Genomic DNA, 19,110 nt, shown 5'->3' on the forward strand with positions numbered 1-19,110 from the left:
AGGCTCCAAAACGGCTCAACATTGCTAAGCTGAAAAACATCACCATCAAACAGTCCTTTGCGGAGCTGCTGGAAGATCGTCTGGAATCCGCCTCTCTGGACAACCAGAATGTGGAGTCTGACTGGAGGACCCTGCGTGAGCTGATCTATAGTACAGCTTCAGAGACCCTGGGACCCATGACCAGAAAGCACAAAGACTGGTTTGATGAAAACTGTGATGAAATCAAGCAGCTTCTGGATGAGAAACGCCGTCTGCATCAAGCCTACCTGAGCAACCCAAAGTCCACATCAAAAAAGGATGCATACGATGCCATCCGCAGGACTGTTCAGCAAAAGTTACGCCAAATGCAGGATAAGTGGCTGAGTGACAAAGCTGATGAGATCCAGGGATATGCTGACAGGCACGATATGAAGAGGTTCTATGATGCCTTGAAAGAAGTCTACGGCCCCACATCCTCAGGATCATCCCCCCTCCTCAGTGCAGATGGGAATACCTTGATCACCGAGAAGGATAAAATTCTCGAACGCTGGGCTGAGCACTTCAGCAGTGTCTTAAATCGCCCTTCCTCCATAAATGATGAAGCCATAGACCGTCTCCCACAAGTCCCCATCAACGAAGCACTGGACGATCCACCAACACCTCTTGAGACCCAGAAAGCAATCCATCTGCTATCCAGTGGCAAAGCACCTGGCTCAGACTCCATACCAGCAGAGGTCTACAAGGATGGAGGCACTGTGCTGACTGAGAAGCTCCATCAGCTGTACTCACTCATGTGGAAAGAAGAGACGATCCCCCAGGATTTCAAAGATGCATCTATCATTCACTTGTACAAGCGAAAGGGGAACCGGCAAGCCTGTGATAACCATCGGGGCATTTCCTTGCTCTCCATCGCAGGCAAGATACTTGCCAGGATCCTACTAAACCGCCTCACAGCACACCTTGACCAAGGTCATTTGCCTGAGAGTCAATGTGGATTCCGGAAAGAGCGCGGAACCACCGACATGGTGTTTGCTGCAAGGCAGCTGCAAGAGAAATGTCAGGAGCAAAATGCTGATCTGTTCTCCACCTATGTCGACCTCACTAAGGCCTTCGACACCGTGAGTAGAGAGGGACTGTGGAAGATCATGGCCAAGTACGGATGCCCTCGGAAATTTATTTCCTTGGTCAGCCAATTCCATGAAGGCACGCAGGCTCGAATCCAGGACAAAGTCGAAACATCTGCTCCTTTTGCTGTCACAAATGGTGTCAAGCAAGGCTGCGTGCTGGCTCCAACACTGTTCAGCCTCATGTTCTCTGCAATGCTTACTGATGCCTTCAGAGATGGCGATGTTGGAATCGGCCTAAAGTACCGAACAGATGGCAAGTTGTTTAACCTCAGAAGGCTTCAAGCAAAAACGAAGGTCATGACAGACATCATCAGAGACTTTTTGTTTGCTGATGATTGTGCCCTCAACGCTGGATCTGAAGCTGACATGCAACTCAGCGTCGACAAGTTTGCCACTGCCAGCAGGAACTTCGGCCTTACCATCAGCACGAGGAAAACTGAAGTTCTCCATCAGCCAGCCCCAGGGAAACCCTACGTTGAGCCCAACATCACAGTCAACGGTCAGAGACTCAGTGTGGTGGAGCGGTTCACATACCTTGGCAGCACACTGTCACGAAATGCGACCATCGACGATGAAGTGAACGTCAGGATTGCAAGAGCAAGCGCAACTTTTGGTAGACTCAATGCAAATGTCTGGAACAGAAGAGGCATTAGTCTTGAGACCAAGCTAAAGGTCTACAGAGCAGTAGTTCTCCCCACACTACTGTACGCCTGCGAAACTTGGACAGTGTACCAACGACATGCCAAGAAGCTGAACCACTTCCACACAACATGCCTCAGGAAGCTGCTGAACATCAAGTGGCAAGACAGGACCCCAGACACAGAGGTGCTCGCAAAAGCCACCCTTCCCAGCATCTTCACCATCCTGATGCAGTCCCAGCTTCGCTGGGCTGGACACGTGGCGCGCATGCCAGACCATCGGCTGCCCAAAAGGCTCTTCTATGGCAAGCTGCAACAAGGGAAGAGATCACACGGAGGTCAGAAGAAGCGCTTCAGAGATACTCTGAAAGTCTCTCTGAAAGCGTTTGATATCAACCCTGACTCCTGGGAGGAATCTGCAGTGGACCGTGACAAATGGCGCGCTGCTGTGCACAAAGGCGGCAAGTTGTGCGAGGCCAACAGGACTGCTGCAGCTGTTCAGAAGAGGCAGGCCAGAAAGTCACGGGCAAACAAGCTCCCTGACAATGGTATGCCTGTCTTTGTCTGCCCCAACTGTCAGCGAACATTTCGTGCGCAGATTGAACTATTCAGCCATCTGCGCATTCACAGATAGATTCATGAGCATCCTCCCCCCCACCCCACCACCACCCTCCCCCCATCCCCCAGCTGGATGACAACGATGGTCATCATCGATCTCGATGGACACACACCAATTAACTTAATGTTTTATTATGCATTATAACACACACACACACACACACACACACACACACCTATGGACTGACTTGTTTTCTGTGCTGGCACACACATACGCACATCATACGGTTTAGTTTTTTGTTTTGTTTTTTGTTGTTGTTTTTTAACAAAACGAACATACACATAAAATAAAAACAAAAAAGTCACAAAAGCTTGTAGCCTGACCTTAACCCGTGACCATGACACACCATTTACATACAAAGGTCAACAACACTCCTCACAAACGCACCCCTCACGCGCAGCTGATGCGGCGTTAAGGGCCGGTAACTTTCATCAAAACCGGGCATCATGGCTGTGACTGCTGCAGAGTTCTCCGCCTTGGGAGGAGAAACACCACCACCACCACCGTCGTTGTTGCTGGGAGGGAGGTGGACGGAGGTGGTGATGGAATCCCCCCAAGCCTGGCGAGGGGGAGGGTGGGGGGCGTGAGGCATGGGTCCTAGTCCTCTCTTCCCCCCGTGTCCTGGGGCCGTAGTGGGACGTGCGCGGGTCTCTGTTGTAGTGGTGTTTAGGTTCGAACCAGCTTCTTCATCATTGTCTGATCTGGGTGAGTCTGAGAGAGAGAGAGAGAGGATCAAAAACGAGATCGATAAGATAACGGGAACAGAAAAACCTCTTCCTTCTATATCATTATCGATTTTGATTTTAGAATAGACCAGAATAGAATAGGATATGTCTATATTACCAAGTGGACCGGGGTCACAAGGAATATTGAAGGGAACAGTACATAAAAAGGTACAAAATAAATCGAAAATCATACACAGTACATAAAAAGGTACAAAATAAATCGAAAATCATACACAAACACAGATACAGCAGAATTAAGGATGCATACATGTGCATATCAGTATCAGAACTCACACATGCACATTCACACACACATACACACTCGCGCACGCGCACACACACGCATACACACGCACACACACATACACGCACACACACAGACACAAACATAAGTCGCACATAACATATGGATGGGGCTGATGACTAGATCTTCAGGAAAGTGGTTGTTGATTGCACAATTATCTTATTGTTAATACTGTTGTTGCTAATTATTCTGGTTTGATCATTACAATGATGTTTTAATGTGCTTTTCCCCTGCGCAATAACAGCACGCACACCGGCGCTTATACACCAGGCAGTTAAGAAAATACAGACATGACCTCACGTACTTCTGACATTAAAAGAAAAAGATCGAATGTCTAATCTCAGAAAAAAAAGAACATACCGCACAGGTGTATTCATTGCAAAAGTATTGAAAAAAGAATGTGGTGGTGGTGGATACACGTCCTTTTGGAGTGGTCGCAGCAGTGCTGAATGACGAGAAGCAGGCGTGGGATTTGCCATCAAATCTCACCTGGCCTGTAGACTCACCAAGCTTCCAAAGGGTATCAACGACCGTCTGATGACATTTCAGCTCCCAATTTCAAAGAAGAGTGCAACGCTGATTAGTGCCTACGCTCCACCATGACCAACCTAGATGACATTAAAGACAAGTTCTATGAAGAACTCGACGCCCTCATTTCAGCAGTCCCACAGTCAGAGAAGCTCATTGTTCTCGGGGACTGCAATGCCAGAGTAGGGACAGACTACCAAACCTGGGAAGGGATCATTGGAAGACACAGCACTGGCAAGTGTAACAGCAACGGCCTTCTGCTCTTCAAGACGTGTGCCACACATGAACTTGTCATCACCAACACCCTGTTCCGCCTACCCATCCGTAAGAAGACGTCATGGATGCACCATCGCTCGAGGCACTGGTATCTTATAGACAACGTCATCACCAGGAAGGGGGACAGGCTGGACGTCAGAGTGACAAGAACCATGTGTGGTGCCGACTGCTGGACCAACCACCGCCTCGTTGTGTCCAAGTTCAGGCTTCACATTCTGCCCATGAGAAGACTCCAAGGTCAGAAAACTGCAAAGAGGCTGAATGTTACGAAAGAACTCGCCAACGACCTTGAAGGCAGACTGCCAGACACACCACAGGAAGACGGGACCAGTGTTGAGGAACAGTGGATGGCCTTCAGAGGTGCTGTCTACACTACTGCCCTCGAACATCTCGGACCAGCAACTCGAACAAACCAAGACTGGTTCGATGAGAATGATGAAGAAATAGAGGCACTGATAACAGAAAAAAATCAACTGTTCAGAGCGCATCATAACGACGCTACGTCACACAAGCCAAGGATGGTTTACGCAAAAAGAAATGTGCAGAAGAGACTTGGCGACGTGCAGGACAGCTGGTTCAGCAAGAAGGCGGATGAAATCCAGAGCTACACAGACAGCCACGACACAAAGCGCTTTTATGATGCACTTAAGGCTGTATACAGACCCCAGTCCTCCGGCTCCTCACCGCAGATGAGACACAGCTGCTGACAGATAAGAAACAGATTTTGGTGTGGTGGGCTGAGCACTTCAACAACGTTGCTCGCCTGCCCCAGGTAGAGATCAACGAGGACCTTAACACCCTCCCCACAGAAGATGAAGTCAAGAAGGCAGTGAAGCATTCCTCCTGTGGCAAAGTGCCAGGATCCGATGCAATCCCTGCTGAGGTATACAAAGCGGGAGTCCCTGCCATGATGCAAAAAGCTGACTGAACTATTCCAGTCCATGTGGAACGAGGGACAGATTCCGTAACAGCTGAAAGATGCCAGCATAGTCCACATCTACAAGAGGAAAGGCAACCGCCAGTCTTGCGACAACCACCGAGACATCTCCCTCTTGTTCATTGCTGGGAAGATTCTGGCCCTTCCTGCTCAGCCGCCTTCTCCAACACCTTGAGCAAGGTCTCCTTCCAGAAAGCTAGTGCGGCTTTCGTGGTGAACGTGGGACTGCAGACATGACTTTTGCTGCTCGCCAACTCCGGGATAAATGCCAGGGTCAATAAACTGATCTCTTGATCACCTTTGTCGATCTGACCAAGCCTTTCAATACGGTGAGCACAGAAGGCTTGTAGAAAATCATGGAGAAGTTCGGCTGCCCCAGCAAGTTCATCACAATCGTCCGGCAGTTTCACGACTGCATGGTGGTGAAAGTTCTGGATGACGGAGACGAGTCACAGGCCTTCTCAGTGACAAACGGCGTGAAACAAGGCTGCGTTCTCGCCCCGACTCTGTTCAGTATGGATTTCTCTGCCATGCTAACAGATGCCTTTCGTGAAAGCGAAGGAGGAATTCACGTCAGATATAGGACTGACGGGAGATTGTTCAGCCTCAGGCACCTGCAGGCTGTTACAAAGGTGAAAGAGACTGTCATCAGAGACTTCTTGTTTGCTGATGACTGCGCACTCAACGCCAGCACACAGCATAAGATGCAGTGTGAAATGGACTGCTTCTCACAAGCCTGTGACAACTTCGGTCTCACCATCAGCACCAAACAAGTTATGTACCAGCCTGCCCCAGGAAAGACACACCAGGAGCCGCGCATCTCAGTAAAGGGGCAGAACCTCCAGGCAATCGACGACTTCACCTATCCGGGCAGCGTGCTCTCTCGCACAGTGAACATAGCCTCTGCAGCGTCTACACCCTCCTGCAGAAAGCCCGAGCCAGATGGGCTGGACATAATATATGATCAGTATGCCAGACAGTCGACTGCCTAAGCAGCTGCTGTACGGAGAACTGTGTCAGGGCAAGCTCCTAGTTGGAGGGCAGAAGAAACGCTACAGAGACTGCCTCAAAGCGTCCTTCAAAGACCTGGGCGTCGACATCAACACGTGGGAGACGCTTGCTCTGGACCGTCCAGCTTGGCGCAGCAAGATCACCACAGCAGCCCGTGCAGCTGAAGCCAGGCGCATCACCGAAGCGCAACGAAAGCGTGCTGTGCGAAAGGCCCGAGGAAGATCCACTGCCACGACAGCACCCACTCACTTGTGTCCCACATGTGGGCAAGCCTTCAGGGCCCGGATTGGCCTCACCAGTCACCTCCGAACCCACAGCCACCGATCTTCCATCTGATATTTTAAGCCATGGTCATCTTCGAGTCCGAAGGGCGAACATCATTGAAAAAAGCATATATGTTCATCATTGATAATAATAATGATAATAACAATAATGATAATATTATTTCAATCTGTACGTGCCTATCCATGTAGAACATGCTCAACTATGTAAATACCGACGTTTAAAACATGCATTTAAACACTAAAATGGAAAAAAAAAGGGAAACATTTACATGGACAGTTCTTTTCAGTCAACCAACCAAACACTCAAGCACAATACTGATAATATCAAACAACCACCACCAACAACAAAACAAGCAACAAACGAAGAGAAAATGGAGAAGGGACGGCTTACCCGGGGGGGCCGAGGAGGTGTCCAAACCGTCCGCTTTGTGCGGGAGGACAAAACAGGCCAGGGGGTTGTGACGTGGCATGTACACCCCGTGCTGACTAAGGCACTTGGAGTCCACGTAGTGAGCCCTGCACATGGGGAAGGAGGAGGAGGAGGAGGAAGAGAAGAAGAAGAAATGATCATAATGATAATAATAATGATAATAGTAAGAAGAGGAACAACACTAATACTACTCCCAACACTATTCATAATATTAATGATAATAACAATGCACCTTTGTACAACGCTTGCATTGCTGCTCTAAGAATGTTTAACAGTACATGGGGGAATGTGGGCTTCTTCAGAAAGATTTAATGGAAGATTTAATAAAACAGAGCTGACGGAGATCTGTTCTGCATTCTAAATATACAAAACACACACGCGCGCACGCACGCACGCACGCACACACACACACACACATACACAAACGCACACAAAGACACGCATATGATAATAATGATAATAATAGTAATGGATACTTGTTGAGCGCTTTCCTCCCTTAAACCCGAAGGACTGGGTTTTAACACGGGGAGCGAGTAGCCGCCGTGAATCGGAAGATCATCTGAGTTGTCGAGGGTGTGTGCAGGTTTGAATGACTTCTCTCAGATGCTGATGGGCAGCACCCGAAATAGAGCTGATGGTAAGAGTTGCGACTTTGCACTGAATGCGGGCAGATATTTGGAACCAGTGAAGAGAATGCCAAAAGATGAGTGATATTGTCAGTCTTTTTGGTTCTGTTGATTAACCTTGCACCTGCATTTTGAGTTTTCTGGAGTTTTTGCATTAAGTATTGAGGACAACCAATGAGGATTGAGTTACAATAATCAAATCTGGACAAGACAAGAGAGCACACGAGAGTTTGTGTAGCTGAGTAATAAGGAGATGTCGGATGGAACTGATCTTTCGAATTTGAAAGTTTGCAGCCTTGCAGAGATTGTTCACGTGTTTCTTCATTGAAAGGTTTGAATCAAACTTCACACCCTGATTTTTCACTGAAGATACCAAGACTTCATCTGAATCTCCAATTTGAAGAGAGGAAGGTAAAGAGTTGTTTACAGACAGTCTCCTTGAAGAAATAATGATAGCGTCAGTTTTACTATCATTTAATAGTAGTTTGTTTGGATTCATCCATGCCTTAACGTCAGCAATACACTGTTGTATACAGGTTCCATACACACACACAGAGAGACACACACACACACCTGTTGTAACGGGCACCGGTGAGGAAGGAATAAAAGGACTCTCCATCAATGTCTGGGTGCAGCTGAAGAAACCTTCACAACGACACAAACATAAAGCACTGTTGTTGTTGTTGTCGTTTCCCCAAAATAAGTCGTCAAGCCACGTCAAGCCAGGTCAGAAGAGAACAGATCAGATCAAGCCAGATGAGGTCAGGTCAAATTAGATCCAACAAAACCAGTCACGACGCGTTCACAGATCGGCTGAAGTTTCATGACTTGTCAGTCACTTTATTTTGAGTTTTTTGTTGTGATAAACAAATAAATGCATGGATTCATGAATAAATACATACATTGATATATTGAGAATAAATAACACCAACTAATGAATGAGTGAATGATAAGCAACAAATTAATAATTGAATCGATAATGAAAAACAATAGGTAACGATTCAAAACAGATAAGTGTATAAGTATTGAACAGATAAATGATAAGTAAATAAAAAATGATTCAACCAAACAATCGATTGACTACAAACTGTTTCTGAACGAGGTAAACATAATAGTCAATGGTGGGATAATAAAAATAAATTAAAAAAAAACACACAAAAAAAACCCTGCTTGTATATCTCCTATTATTTTCTGTCACACACTTTTGCTACATGCTGTTAATAATGGCAGTAAAAAATTCAGTGCTGGTGTCATCTAGTGCAATACCTCTGTAGTCACCAGGATTGTTCACTTCTCCTGTTTTGTACATCGGTAGGATAATAGACTTGAAACGTTTGTCTGGAAATTCTCCTTTGTCTAACAAAGATTGAAGAAATTTGAATGGTTCAAATGTACAGGTTAAATATTCCTATTCATTTCAGTTATACGATATAAACCGAACAAGACTTAATGAGTCCATTACGTGGAGAATATATAGACGAGCTGCATTTTGTCTTTATATGTCCTATAATCCAGAATTTAAGTGAAGATTTCTATGGGCAAAAATATCATAGAGAACCTTGTTTCTTCCGTTTCAGCACGTTAGTGTAATAAGTAAATCAAAGGGTGGTAACAAAAAATATCAGGTTTTTATTTTTATTTTATCAAGCCTTTAAACTCAAAGCCAGATAATGTTTATAGTATATTTATGTGTCATTTCTGATTCAAACATTTACAACTTTTGACGGGATATTGTGTCACATTCCCTATTATGCAATGACCTTGGCTTCTTATGAACAAACCATTCATTGCGTCGAAACTAACAAACCAATTCAACACAATATGTTTATTGTATAGTTGATGAGAAGTACTGATGATAATTCACTCACTCTCTGGGGTTGCTGAAGGCACAGGTCAATCTGATCTCCTCCATTCCTATCGACAAACAACGTTGGACATAAAAAAAGAAAAGAAAGAATGGACAGACAGACGGAGGGAGTCGACTCAAGAAAGACAAAACAAGCAAGAAAGAAAACAAATAAATAAATTTGTTTGGCAGTTGTATAGTATAAAAAAAAATCATGTGATTGAAAAAGATGAAGAAAGGAAGCAGAAAGATGAGGAGAAAGACTGGCCGAGAGAAAAAGTAGAAAAAGAAGAAAACATATAACAACAGAAATACGTCTGACAGTTGTCGAGAATATGTATAGTGGGGGGAAAATAAGGAAAGGAAGGGGAAAAAATTGAGAAACAGAAAGGCAAAGAATTAATACCACAAAGGCATAGGAAGACAGAGAGAGAGAAAAGGAAAAAAAGAGACAGAAAAACACAGACAAACAAAAGGAAGGAGGAAAGAAAGGAATAAATACATCTTGTAATGTCAATTTCTGTGGTACTCATGGTGTATTTATATACTGAAGGACGGGTGGCTTAAAATGAATGAATGAATAAATGAATTCGAAACATCAAAAAGACGAAGAAAGAGAAACAGAGAAGAAAACTGAGAAAAGACGAAACACACAGCAAAGCATGTCACTGAGAATCTTCTCACACACACACACACACACGCGCGCGCGCACGCACACACACACACACACACACACACGCGCGCGCGCACGCACGCACACACACACACACACACACACACACACACACACACGTGTGCGCGCATACATAAACACACGTACATACAAGAAGAAAGAAATAAAATACACAAAAGGAGATCCTGCACTGCTGCAGAGTCACATCAGTAGTGCCTGTTCTGAATCAACATACACAGGACACCACCTACTATGCCCCCATGATTGCTTGGTCGTGGAGCCAGACCAGGTGAGTTTCCTCTCAAGAGGACCACCACCACCTCCCTTCATCGACAACCCCACATGAATCTGCCGACACCGAACACCTTGACAGGAATTCACCTCAAGCATGGAAGTGGAGGGGGGTCGAAAATGAGTTGACCATGAGAATACAAAGGACTTACTCTGATCCAGCTGACGACGTAACTCAAAGGACATGGCAGATGAATTCAGTTTTTGCCTGGCGCGAAGCAGTCTGTAAGAACATTGTCAGTCATCAATAAAATGACATGAACACTCTCTCTCTCTCTCTCTCTTTCAAACACACACACGCAATCACACTTTCACACACATACACGCACAAGCACACACACATACACACTCACGTACACGCTCATTCATACACGCACACACTCACGCACACGCACATTCATACACACACACATGCAATCACGCATAACACCCAACAGACACACGTACGCGCTATCACACACTCACACAAACACACACACACTCTCTCTCTCTCTCTCTCTCTCTCTCTCTCACACACACACACACACACACACACACATACAGCAACTACACCACCACCACTCACGTGGTCCGGGTGGGCCTCCCATAACGGACGAGGTCCTCGCAGTCGGCTCCGTCCTTCAGGTCGGAAGCGGCAAGGAACTGATGGGAGCGGGTAGGTCTATAGTACACCACCCCGTTATTAGACCCCGCTGGTGGGGCCGACACACGTATGGGTTTGCCCGATGACTGGTTGGTTGGGAGTTTGCTGAACCCGTTCGTCGTTTCCATCTGTGTATGGGGAATAGAAAGAAAGGGAGAGGTTGTGAACTGAAGAAAGAAAAGATGAATTATAATTATGAGTGATGATGAAGATAATATTTTTTGTGTCGCGAAGAGAAAGGAAGGGGGGTATGAATGACGAGGAGAGGCAATGATGATGATGGAATGGATACTTATATAACGGCTACCCTCGGTCGGATACCAAGCTCTTAGCGCTTCACAAACACGGAGTCGTTTGCACAACGGGCTGCCTATCTGGGTAGAGCCGACTGTCAGCTGCCCTTGGGCGCTCATCAATCGTTTTCTGTGTCATTTTTTCAGGTTTCAGTCACGCACACATATACACTCAAACAGACATGTGACATTTTACGTGTATGACCGTTTATTTACCCCGCCATGTATGGCCGTACTCTGTTTTCGGGGATATGCTGGGAATGTTTTTGTTTTCATAACCCACCAAACGCTGACATGGATTACAGGATCTTTAACGTGCGTATCTGATCTTCTGCAAAGGCAGAAGGGCAGCAAGGTGGAGGAGTGAGAGTGATGAAGGGAAGGTGAAAGAGGAAGAGAGTGAAAAGGAAGAAAACAGGATGTTCATGTCGAATATAAACATGAAGGTCATAATGAGAATGGTGGGAAGAAGAAGAAGAAGATGGAAACAAAAACACATCTCCCCTCCCTTTCGCCGAACACTCTTCTATACCACACTTTCATCCATACCATAAGTTCATTATTATTATTAGAACATTCTTAAACTTCACACTCAGACTTCCACACCAGCGCATAATTGAAAAAGTCAAAACAGATTCTAAGAAGCACGAATAAAATGATTTGAAGACGACAGTGTTAACATTAGAAGACATGAGCTTCCGCAAGCAGTACGGCCTTGTTTGACATATCGTGTTGATATGATCAACATGTTGTTTCAAACGTAACTTGTCTAAAACTGTCCCTAGATATTTATTAGAACTAACATGCTGAACTTCAGTACCATTTATGAAAATGTTTTAAAAAAAGAAAGAAAAAGAAAAAAGAGAGAGAGAGCGCCTTGTTTTTCCAACATTCAAATCGAGGCGACTGCAATCACACAAATTAACACATCTTTGAACTACATTGAAATAGTTGAAGTCACAGTTAGAAAGGTCTTCAATTGGTGAATCATCTAAGTATTTCATAAAAAAAAGTTGAATGGCTTCCTTTGCAGTCACTCTTACACAAGTCAACAAGGGGAGAGGAGTGTCCCTTGGGGGTGCACCTGTTAAAACTGAAGATCTGGGTTAAACAGCAGTTTGATATCGGACAGACTGTGCGCTTGCGTTAAAAAGTCAAAAATACATACATATTAATTAGCCTGCTGTTTATGTTTAAAGATTAAAGTTGTGTGGTGTTAAAAGCCGAAGAAGAAAAAAACAATTGAAAGAATGCGTACAAAAAAGGCATGTTTTTTTGTGTTTTTTTCCCAGATGTGAGTATGCATGGTGAAGGGATTGTAAGTGTTGCGTCTGTTGAAGTATGTTGTCTGAAGGCGAGCTGCGTGTCGCACACTGACCTTGGAAGGAGACAGGAAGCCGTGAGCCAGCAACGGGGACTCCCCGGAGTGGGTGGGCCACCGGTGAGCCTCCACCGCCCACGTGGGCGACTCCCCTATCAACCCCATCTCCTCCCGCTCCATCTCCAGGTCAAGGTCGTCGCGCAGCTGCCGGTGGTACTCCCGGCCCTTGTCGAAGGTGTAGAGGCTGAGGGGGTGTCTCTTGCTGCCTAGGGAAAGATAAAAACGGTGTTGATGATGATGATGATGATGGTGACGATGGCGGTATTGGTGTTGGTGATGATGATACGATGATGACGGTAACGACAAGTACTGCTATGAAAACAAACTAGTATGTGCTCTTGCTGCCTGGGGAAAAGGGAAGGTGAGGAAAAAGATGATGGTGATGATGACAATGATGGTGTCGGTGATGATGATGGTGGTTGCGGTGGTGATGATGATGATGATGGTAATGATGATGATGGCGGTGATGATGATGGTGGTGGAGCTGTTGTTGTTGGTGGTGGTGGTGGTTGTTATGATGATGATGGGGGTGATGGTGATGGTAATGATGATAATGGTGGTGGTGATGATAGTGATGATGATGATGATAATGATGATGATAATGGTGATGATGTTAACGATAAAAAAAATAAAAAACAAGAGGGGCAAGGCCTTCAAGACTCACTTGTGATACACTTTAAAAAAAATCTAAACGTTAAAATGTGTTCTGCATTTGTTATTATAAAGTTTCGCATTAAAAAAAAAGAAAAAGAAAAAAAAGAAGTCCTAACCAGATTCGATTTAAGTCCCCTAGCATTAATTACAGAATAATTTCCCTTTTTTACTATCTGCACCAAAAAGTTTGAAAAATAAATAAAACTTCCATGCTTAGCAAAATAAGTTCCTGTTTCAACAAAAAATGATAAAAATGACTTGTTGTTGGGTCAGAATATCAGATCAAAGTGCCAAGTTTAGAGAATACAAAAAACAACAACAAAAAAACCCAGTAAATGCAGTTTGCATATAATTAGGCTTCATTTTTTATTTTTTGTGCCCATCCCAGAGGTGCAATATTGTTTTAAACAAGATGGCTGGAAAGAACTGAATGTTTCCTATTTTCATGCCTAATTTGGTGTCAACTGACAAAGTATTTGCAGAGAAAATGTCGATGTTAAAGTTTACCACGGACACACAGAAACACACACACACACACAGACAACCGAACACCGGGTTAAAACATAGACTCACTTTGTTTACACAAGTGAGTCAAAAAAGGTGTTGAGGCTATGGAGGTGTCTCTTGCTTCCCGGGGTAGAAGGAACAGGGGTGGGATGAATTAATAAACGATGTTGATGATGATGATAATGACAAATTTTAAGAGGGAAAGATAAAACAATATTAATGATGATGATCATCATGATGATGATAACAACTGCTATTAACAGTGTGTGTGTGGGAGGGTGGGGAGGGTGGGAGATGTGTGTAGAGCATGTTTATTGCTGCTTATTGAAGACGATAAATGGGGCGGGTGGGGTGAGAAAGATGAACACGATGTTTTTGATGAAAGTGGTGATGATGAGAAATACTGCCAATGACACAAACGGTAATAACAGAGTGGGGGTGTCAATGAGAGTGCGCGTGTGGGTCAGGAGAGAGAGAGAATGAGAGAGAGAGGAGAGTGGGTGGACGGATGTGTGTGTGTGTGTAAACCAACGAAAGCTTCTTTATTTCATAACAACTTGTTTCCCTCCGTTATTATGTTGCAATAAACATGGGCGTATTCTATTTTCACATTCCCTTGGTGTTACACGGTCACTGAGGGGTATTTACATTATCAGGCTGTTACACAATGTAAGTATAAATGTCAACACAAGCAGACAGTCACATTGATCTTATACTGAGAGATTGGCTGACACTCAACAGCACAAGGAACAACAACTGTTCTGGAGTCAAAGATAAGAATCACGACTTACCTCTCTTGTTACAACTATTTGCGGGACAGAGAGAGAAAAAGGAGAGGGAGAAGGAGAGAGAGAGAGAGATAGACAGAGAGAGAGAGAGAGAGAGAGAGAGAGAGAGAGGTGGGAGGGAGGGGGGGAGAAGGGGGGGGGGCAATATTAAAGAATACAGAGTATGGTTTGGGGGAAGGGGAGCATGGTGGGCTTATCCTCCCACCTAACCCTTCCTCATATTTCTGTCTGTCTGTCCGTCAGTCTGTGGCCGTCTGTCTGTCTCTGTATATATATATCTCTAACGACCATCCTTTGATGAAATATTTCAATTCAATTTCTAAGATTTTTTCTGAATGTGTGTGAAGCCTCCACCATTTCTCCCTTCCTCTCCGAACCTCTGTTTGTCCCTCTCCACACACCCCCGCCCCCCACCACAATATCTCTTTTTTGGGAACAGTATTCAACAAAACATCCCTCTTCTCCCATCCCTCTTTTTCTCTTTCTCTCTGTTTCTTTCGCCTTCCATTTAAAAAAGAAAAAGAAAAAAAAAGGCAGTTAGTAACCCCCAAATTATCACAAAATACAATAAAATATTTCAAACTAAAACAAAATAAAAGAAAGTGATTTAGGATGAAATGAAATAAAATCAAATCGTGTAAGGAACCCTAACAAAAAGTTCCTCTCCACGGTTGCCAAGCAACCAAGCGCTGCAGTTGCGACACCGTCAAATATGTTCGCTCGGCGAATTCGGTATTCATTGGCTATGCAAATGTAGGTGAATTCAATGATACACAATCATGACCATTCTCGGGCCACACAATCATTGTGGCAGCCAGTCGTAACACGATCTGACCTCGATACTCCGTTTGCATATCAGCGTGCGTCGCGCACGCTCGAAAATGTATTTAAAAAAGACAAAAACAAACAAACAAAAAAACAAACAAACAAAAAAGAACGGAAACAGCCATGTCATATGAAAAATGTCTCTTTTCTCTCTTGACCATGGTGGGTTGAAAGTTGGGGTGTGCCGGGTGAATTTACAGTTTTGTGTCATGGAAGGGTGTGGATTAAAACAACAACAACAACAACTGAACAAAACACCTGTGACAGAACGACTCACGTGATCTGTTTACTTCAGAATGCTACAGAACAAAGAGTTCAGTTGCGGTACATTTCGTGAAAGTATTGATCATTATTGTCCAGAAATAATTATACCCGTGTGATGTTTTTGTTTCTGACAACTTTACTGATTTAATAAAAAATATGCGGATGCAATGCATGAAATGTACAATTAACATATTTATTAATATCATCGAGACTGATGTGACAAATGTTGATGATAAAATTATCTGTTTCACGATTACAAAGCATTTCTTTGCAGATGAAAAGATTAAAAAGCGAACTTTCATCGACATTGTGCTTTTTAACGTAATGAAACTGCAATATGAATACATAATAATAATGATAATGATGATATTTATATAGCGCCGAATCTTGCGCAGAGACAAATCAAAGCGCTTTCGCACCAGTCATTCACACGCATGCATAACTCTAAAACTGGAGAAACTGAAGACAAGAAAGAGGCAGGGAAGGGAGGCTTTTTTGGGAAGATGTGGGCTTTAAGGCCAGACTTGAAAAAACTGAGTGTGGAGACTTGACGAAGCGAAAGAGGAAGTTCATTCCAATTGCAAGGTCCAGAGACAGAGAAAGAACGGCGGCCAACAGTCGAGTGTTTGAATCTGGGTATGCGTAAACAGAGTGGATCCGACGCCGATCGTAGTGAGCCAGATGGAGTGTGGAGGTGAAGGCAGCTGCAGAGATAGGAAGGGGCAGGTTTGTGAATACATTTATAACATAGAGTGCTGATCTTGTACTTTATTCTGTGTGAGACGGGGAGCCAGTGGAGATGTTGCAAAAGAGGAGTGATGTGCTCAGATTTTTTTCTTTCTGAGGACGAGTCGGGTAGCAGAGTTTTGTATGTGCTGAAGAGACTGAATGGATGAAGCAGGCAAACCAGGCAACAGAGTTACAGTAGTCAAGGCGAGTGAGAATGGGAGAAACGACAAGTCTAGATGTTGCATCAATGGACAGATATTTCCGGATGGAACTGATGCGCCGCAATTGACAGTAGCAGGATTGACATGTCTGACTGATACATTTTTGCATGGACAGTGTGTTGTCCAGGACAACGCCGAGGTTCCAGACTGAACTGGAAAGAGGGATGGATGTACTGCCAAGTTTGATTGTGTCAGTTGTAATGGAAGAGAGATTTTGCTTGGTTCCTATGATCATTGCTTCAGTTTTGTGCGCGTTCAATTGTAACTTATTTAGAGTCATCCAGTTTTGAATGTCCAAGATAGTCGGATGTTTCTTGCAAGAGCGACGACAGTTTTACGGGGGTATCACTCTTCTGGAGTTGAGTGTCATCAGCATAAGAATGATGACTGACATTATGGCGGTTGATAATTTCAGCGAGAGGAGCAGTGTACAGTGTGAAGAGCACTGGGACTAAAACAGATCCCTGTGGGACTCCATGTTCGAATTTAACGGGTTCAGACTGGAAATTATCAACAATGACAGACTGAAATCAATCAGTGAGATCAGATTTGAACCAGTTTAGAACAGTGCCGTTGATACCAAATGTAAAATGAAGACGGGAAAGAAGGATTGAATGGTCTATCGTGTCAAAGGCGGCTGACAAGTCGAGAAGAGTGAGAAGAAAGATCTGTCCTGAGTCGGACGCTAGCAGTAGGTTATTCAGGATGTGGAGGAGAGTGGTTTTGGTACTGTGGTCAGCACGATAGGCAGACAGAAATAGGTGGATGAGATTGTTGAAACAAAGGTGGTTGTTTAGCTGCTTCAGGACAGCTTTTTCAAGGAGTTTGGACAGGAATGGAAGATTAGAAACTGGTCGATAGTCTTTCAAAATGTTTGTGTCAAGGTTGGATTTCTTCAGAAGAGGCCGGACGATTGCAGTTTTGAAAGTGGATGGAAACGTTCCAGTGAGAAGCGATAGTTGACAATACTGGTGATTGTTGGGAGAAGATGTGAGACACACTGGGAAAAGACAGAAGCTGGTATAGGATCGAGCTCACAGGAATTTATTGTCATTTCTTTCAGGATTTCATGGGTTTCTGTTTGTATTTTGTATTTGTATTTCTTTTTAACACAACAGATTTCTCTGTGTGAAATTCGGGCTGCTCTCCCCAGGGACAGCGCGTCGCTATACTACAGCGCCACCCTTTTTTTTTTCCTTTTTTTTTCCTGCGTGCAGTTTTATGTTTTTCCTATCGAAGTGGATTTTTCTTCAGAATTTTGCCAGGAACAACCCTTTTGTTGCCGTGGGTTCTTTTACGTGCGCTAAATGCATGCTGCACACGGGACCTCGGTTTATCGTCTCTCCGAATAACTAGCGCCCAGACCACCACTCAAGGTCTAGTGGAGGGGGAGAAAATATCGGCGACTGAGCCGTGATTCGAACCAGCGCGCTCAGATTCTCTCGCTTCCTAGGCGGACGCGTTACCTCTAGGCCATCACTCCAGTCAGTGGATTAAAGAAATGGAGAGGAGTGCCGTTGAATTGAGGATCAGGATGACTCAAATGAATGTCCCGAGCGAAACGCTTTCTTCGGAACACAGTACTATTCATAGGATGTTTGTTGTTGTTGTTGTTGTTGTTGTTGTTGTTGGTGGTGGTGGTGGTGGTGTTTTTGTTGTTGTCTCTTTTCTATTCTTTTCCACATTGATAAACCCCGTCAAAAGAGGTACTGACGACATTATAATTATTTTTGAAATTTTGTTTTAATTTCAGATTGAAAAGTTTACAAATCTTGTTACGCTGCACCATTAAACGTGACTCATTCTGATATCTCCGCCAGGTGGGCGTAGCGGTACATTAAACATTAGTCTCCAACAGTTAAGCGAACGTTTTTGTAACATTGTCAATCATACATGTGTTATGAAATACTCGTTTGAGTTATGATGAGCTAAACCTTTGATATCACGTCCTGTTTGCTCATACCGCTTATCATCATTGATATTCAGGGGCCATTATCTGGGTGTTTTTATTATTATTATTATTATTATTATCTTTAAAAAAAAAAAAATTCTTATACCCCAAACGTGCAAAAGAAAAAGAAAAAAGTAAAAAGAAAGAAAGAAAGCAAGAAAATTATGGAGAAAAAAAAAAGATGAAAAAAAGAGGAATCAGAAGACGACACACGTAAAGAACAAAATTGGCAACACGCACATGCAAACACCAAGGCCTAATACAAACCTTCCCTCTCATAAAAGGGAAAAAAAACGGAAGGGGGGAGGGGGAAAGAAGAAACAGAAAAAAAGAATGAATGAAAGAAAAAAAGGGGAGGGGGCCAACTGTATGAGTAAAACTTGTGTCTCGATGAGATAAAAATTAATAAACACACCACTTTTTGTTGAGGACATTCAGTCGTACGCCAGCCATGCCTAAAATGAAAATAATTTTTCTTTTTAAAAATGAAGAGGGGAAAAAATCATATGAGAGAGGGAAATTCATATGAATAAAACCGGTGTCTGGATGAAAAACAGCAT

The 19,110-nt window shown here is 44.0% G+C and overlaps 1 protein-coding gene across 5 annotated transcripts in view; it reads right to left on the reverse strand.

The window, feature by feature from the left end:
* LOC143275525 (uncharacterized) overlaps positions 1-19,110 on the reverse strand; it is a 55,729-nt gene that overhangs the window by 10,311 nt on the left and 26,308 nt on the right. For all 5 annotated transcript variants that reach the window (XM_076579701.1, XM_076579704.1, XM_076579699.1 and 2 more), the window contains 7 exons: positions 12,609-12,817; positions 10,860-11,065; positions 10,447-10,517; positions 9,353-9,398; positions 8,058-8,129; positions 6,820-6,944; positions 2,751-3,074 (listed from right to left, as the gene is read on the reverse strand). In XM_076579701.1, the coding sequence (XP_076435816.1) occupies positions 2,751-3,074; positions 6,820-6,944; positions 8,058-8,129; positions 9,353-9,398; positions 10,447-10,517; positions 10,860-11,065; positions 12,609-12,817 (1,053 nt within the window). The remainder of the gene's footprint in view (positions 1-2,750; positions 3,075-6,819; positions 6,945-8,057; positions 8,130-9,352; positions 9,399-10,446; positions 10,518-10,859; positions 11,066-12,608; positions 12,818-19,110) is intronic.

Source organism: Babylonia areolata, chromosome 30 (assembly GCF_041734735.1).
Source record: "Babylonia areolata isolate BAREFJ2019XMU chromosome 30, ASM4173473v1, whole genome shotgun sequence".
Taxonomy (NCBI): domain Eukaryota; kingdom Metazoa; phylum Mollusca; class Gastropoda; order Neogastropoda; family Buccinidae; genus Babylonia; species Babylonia areolata.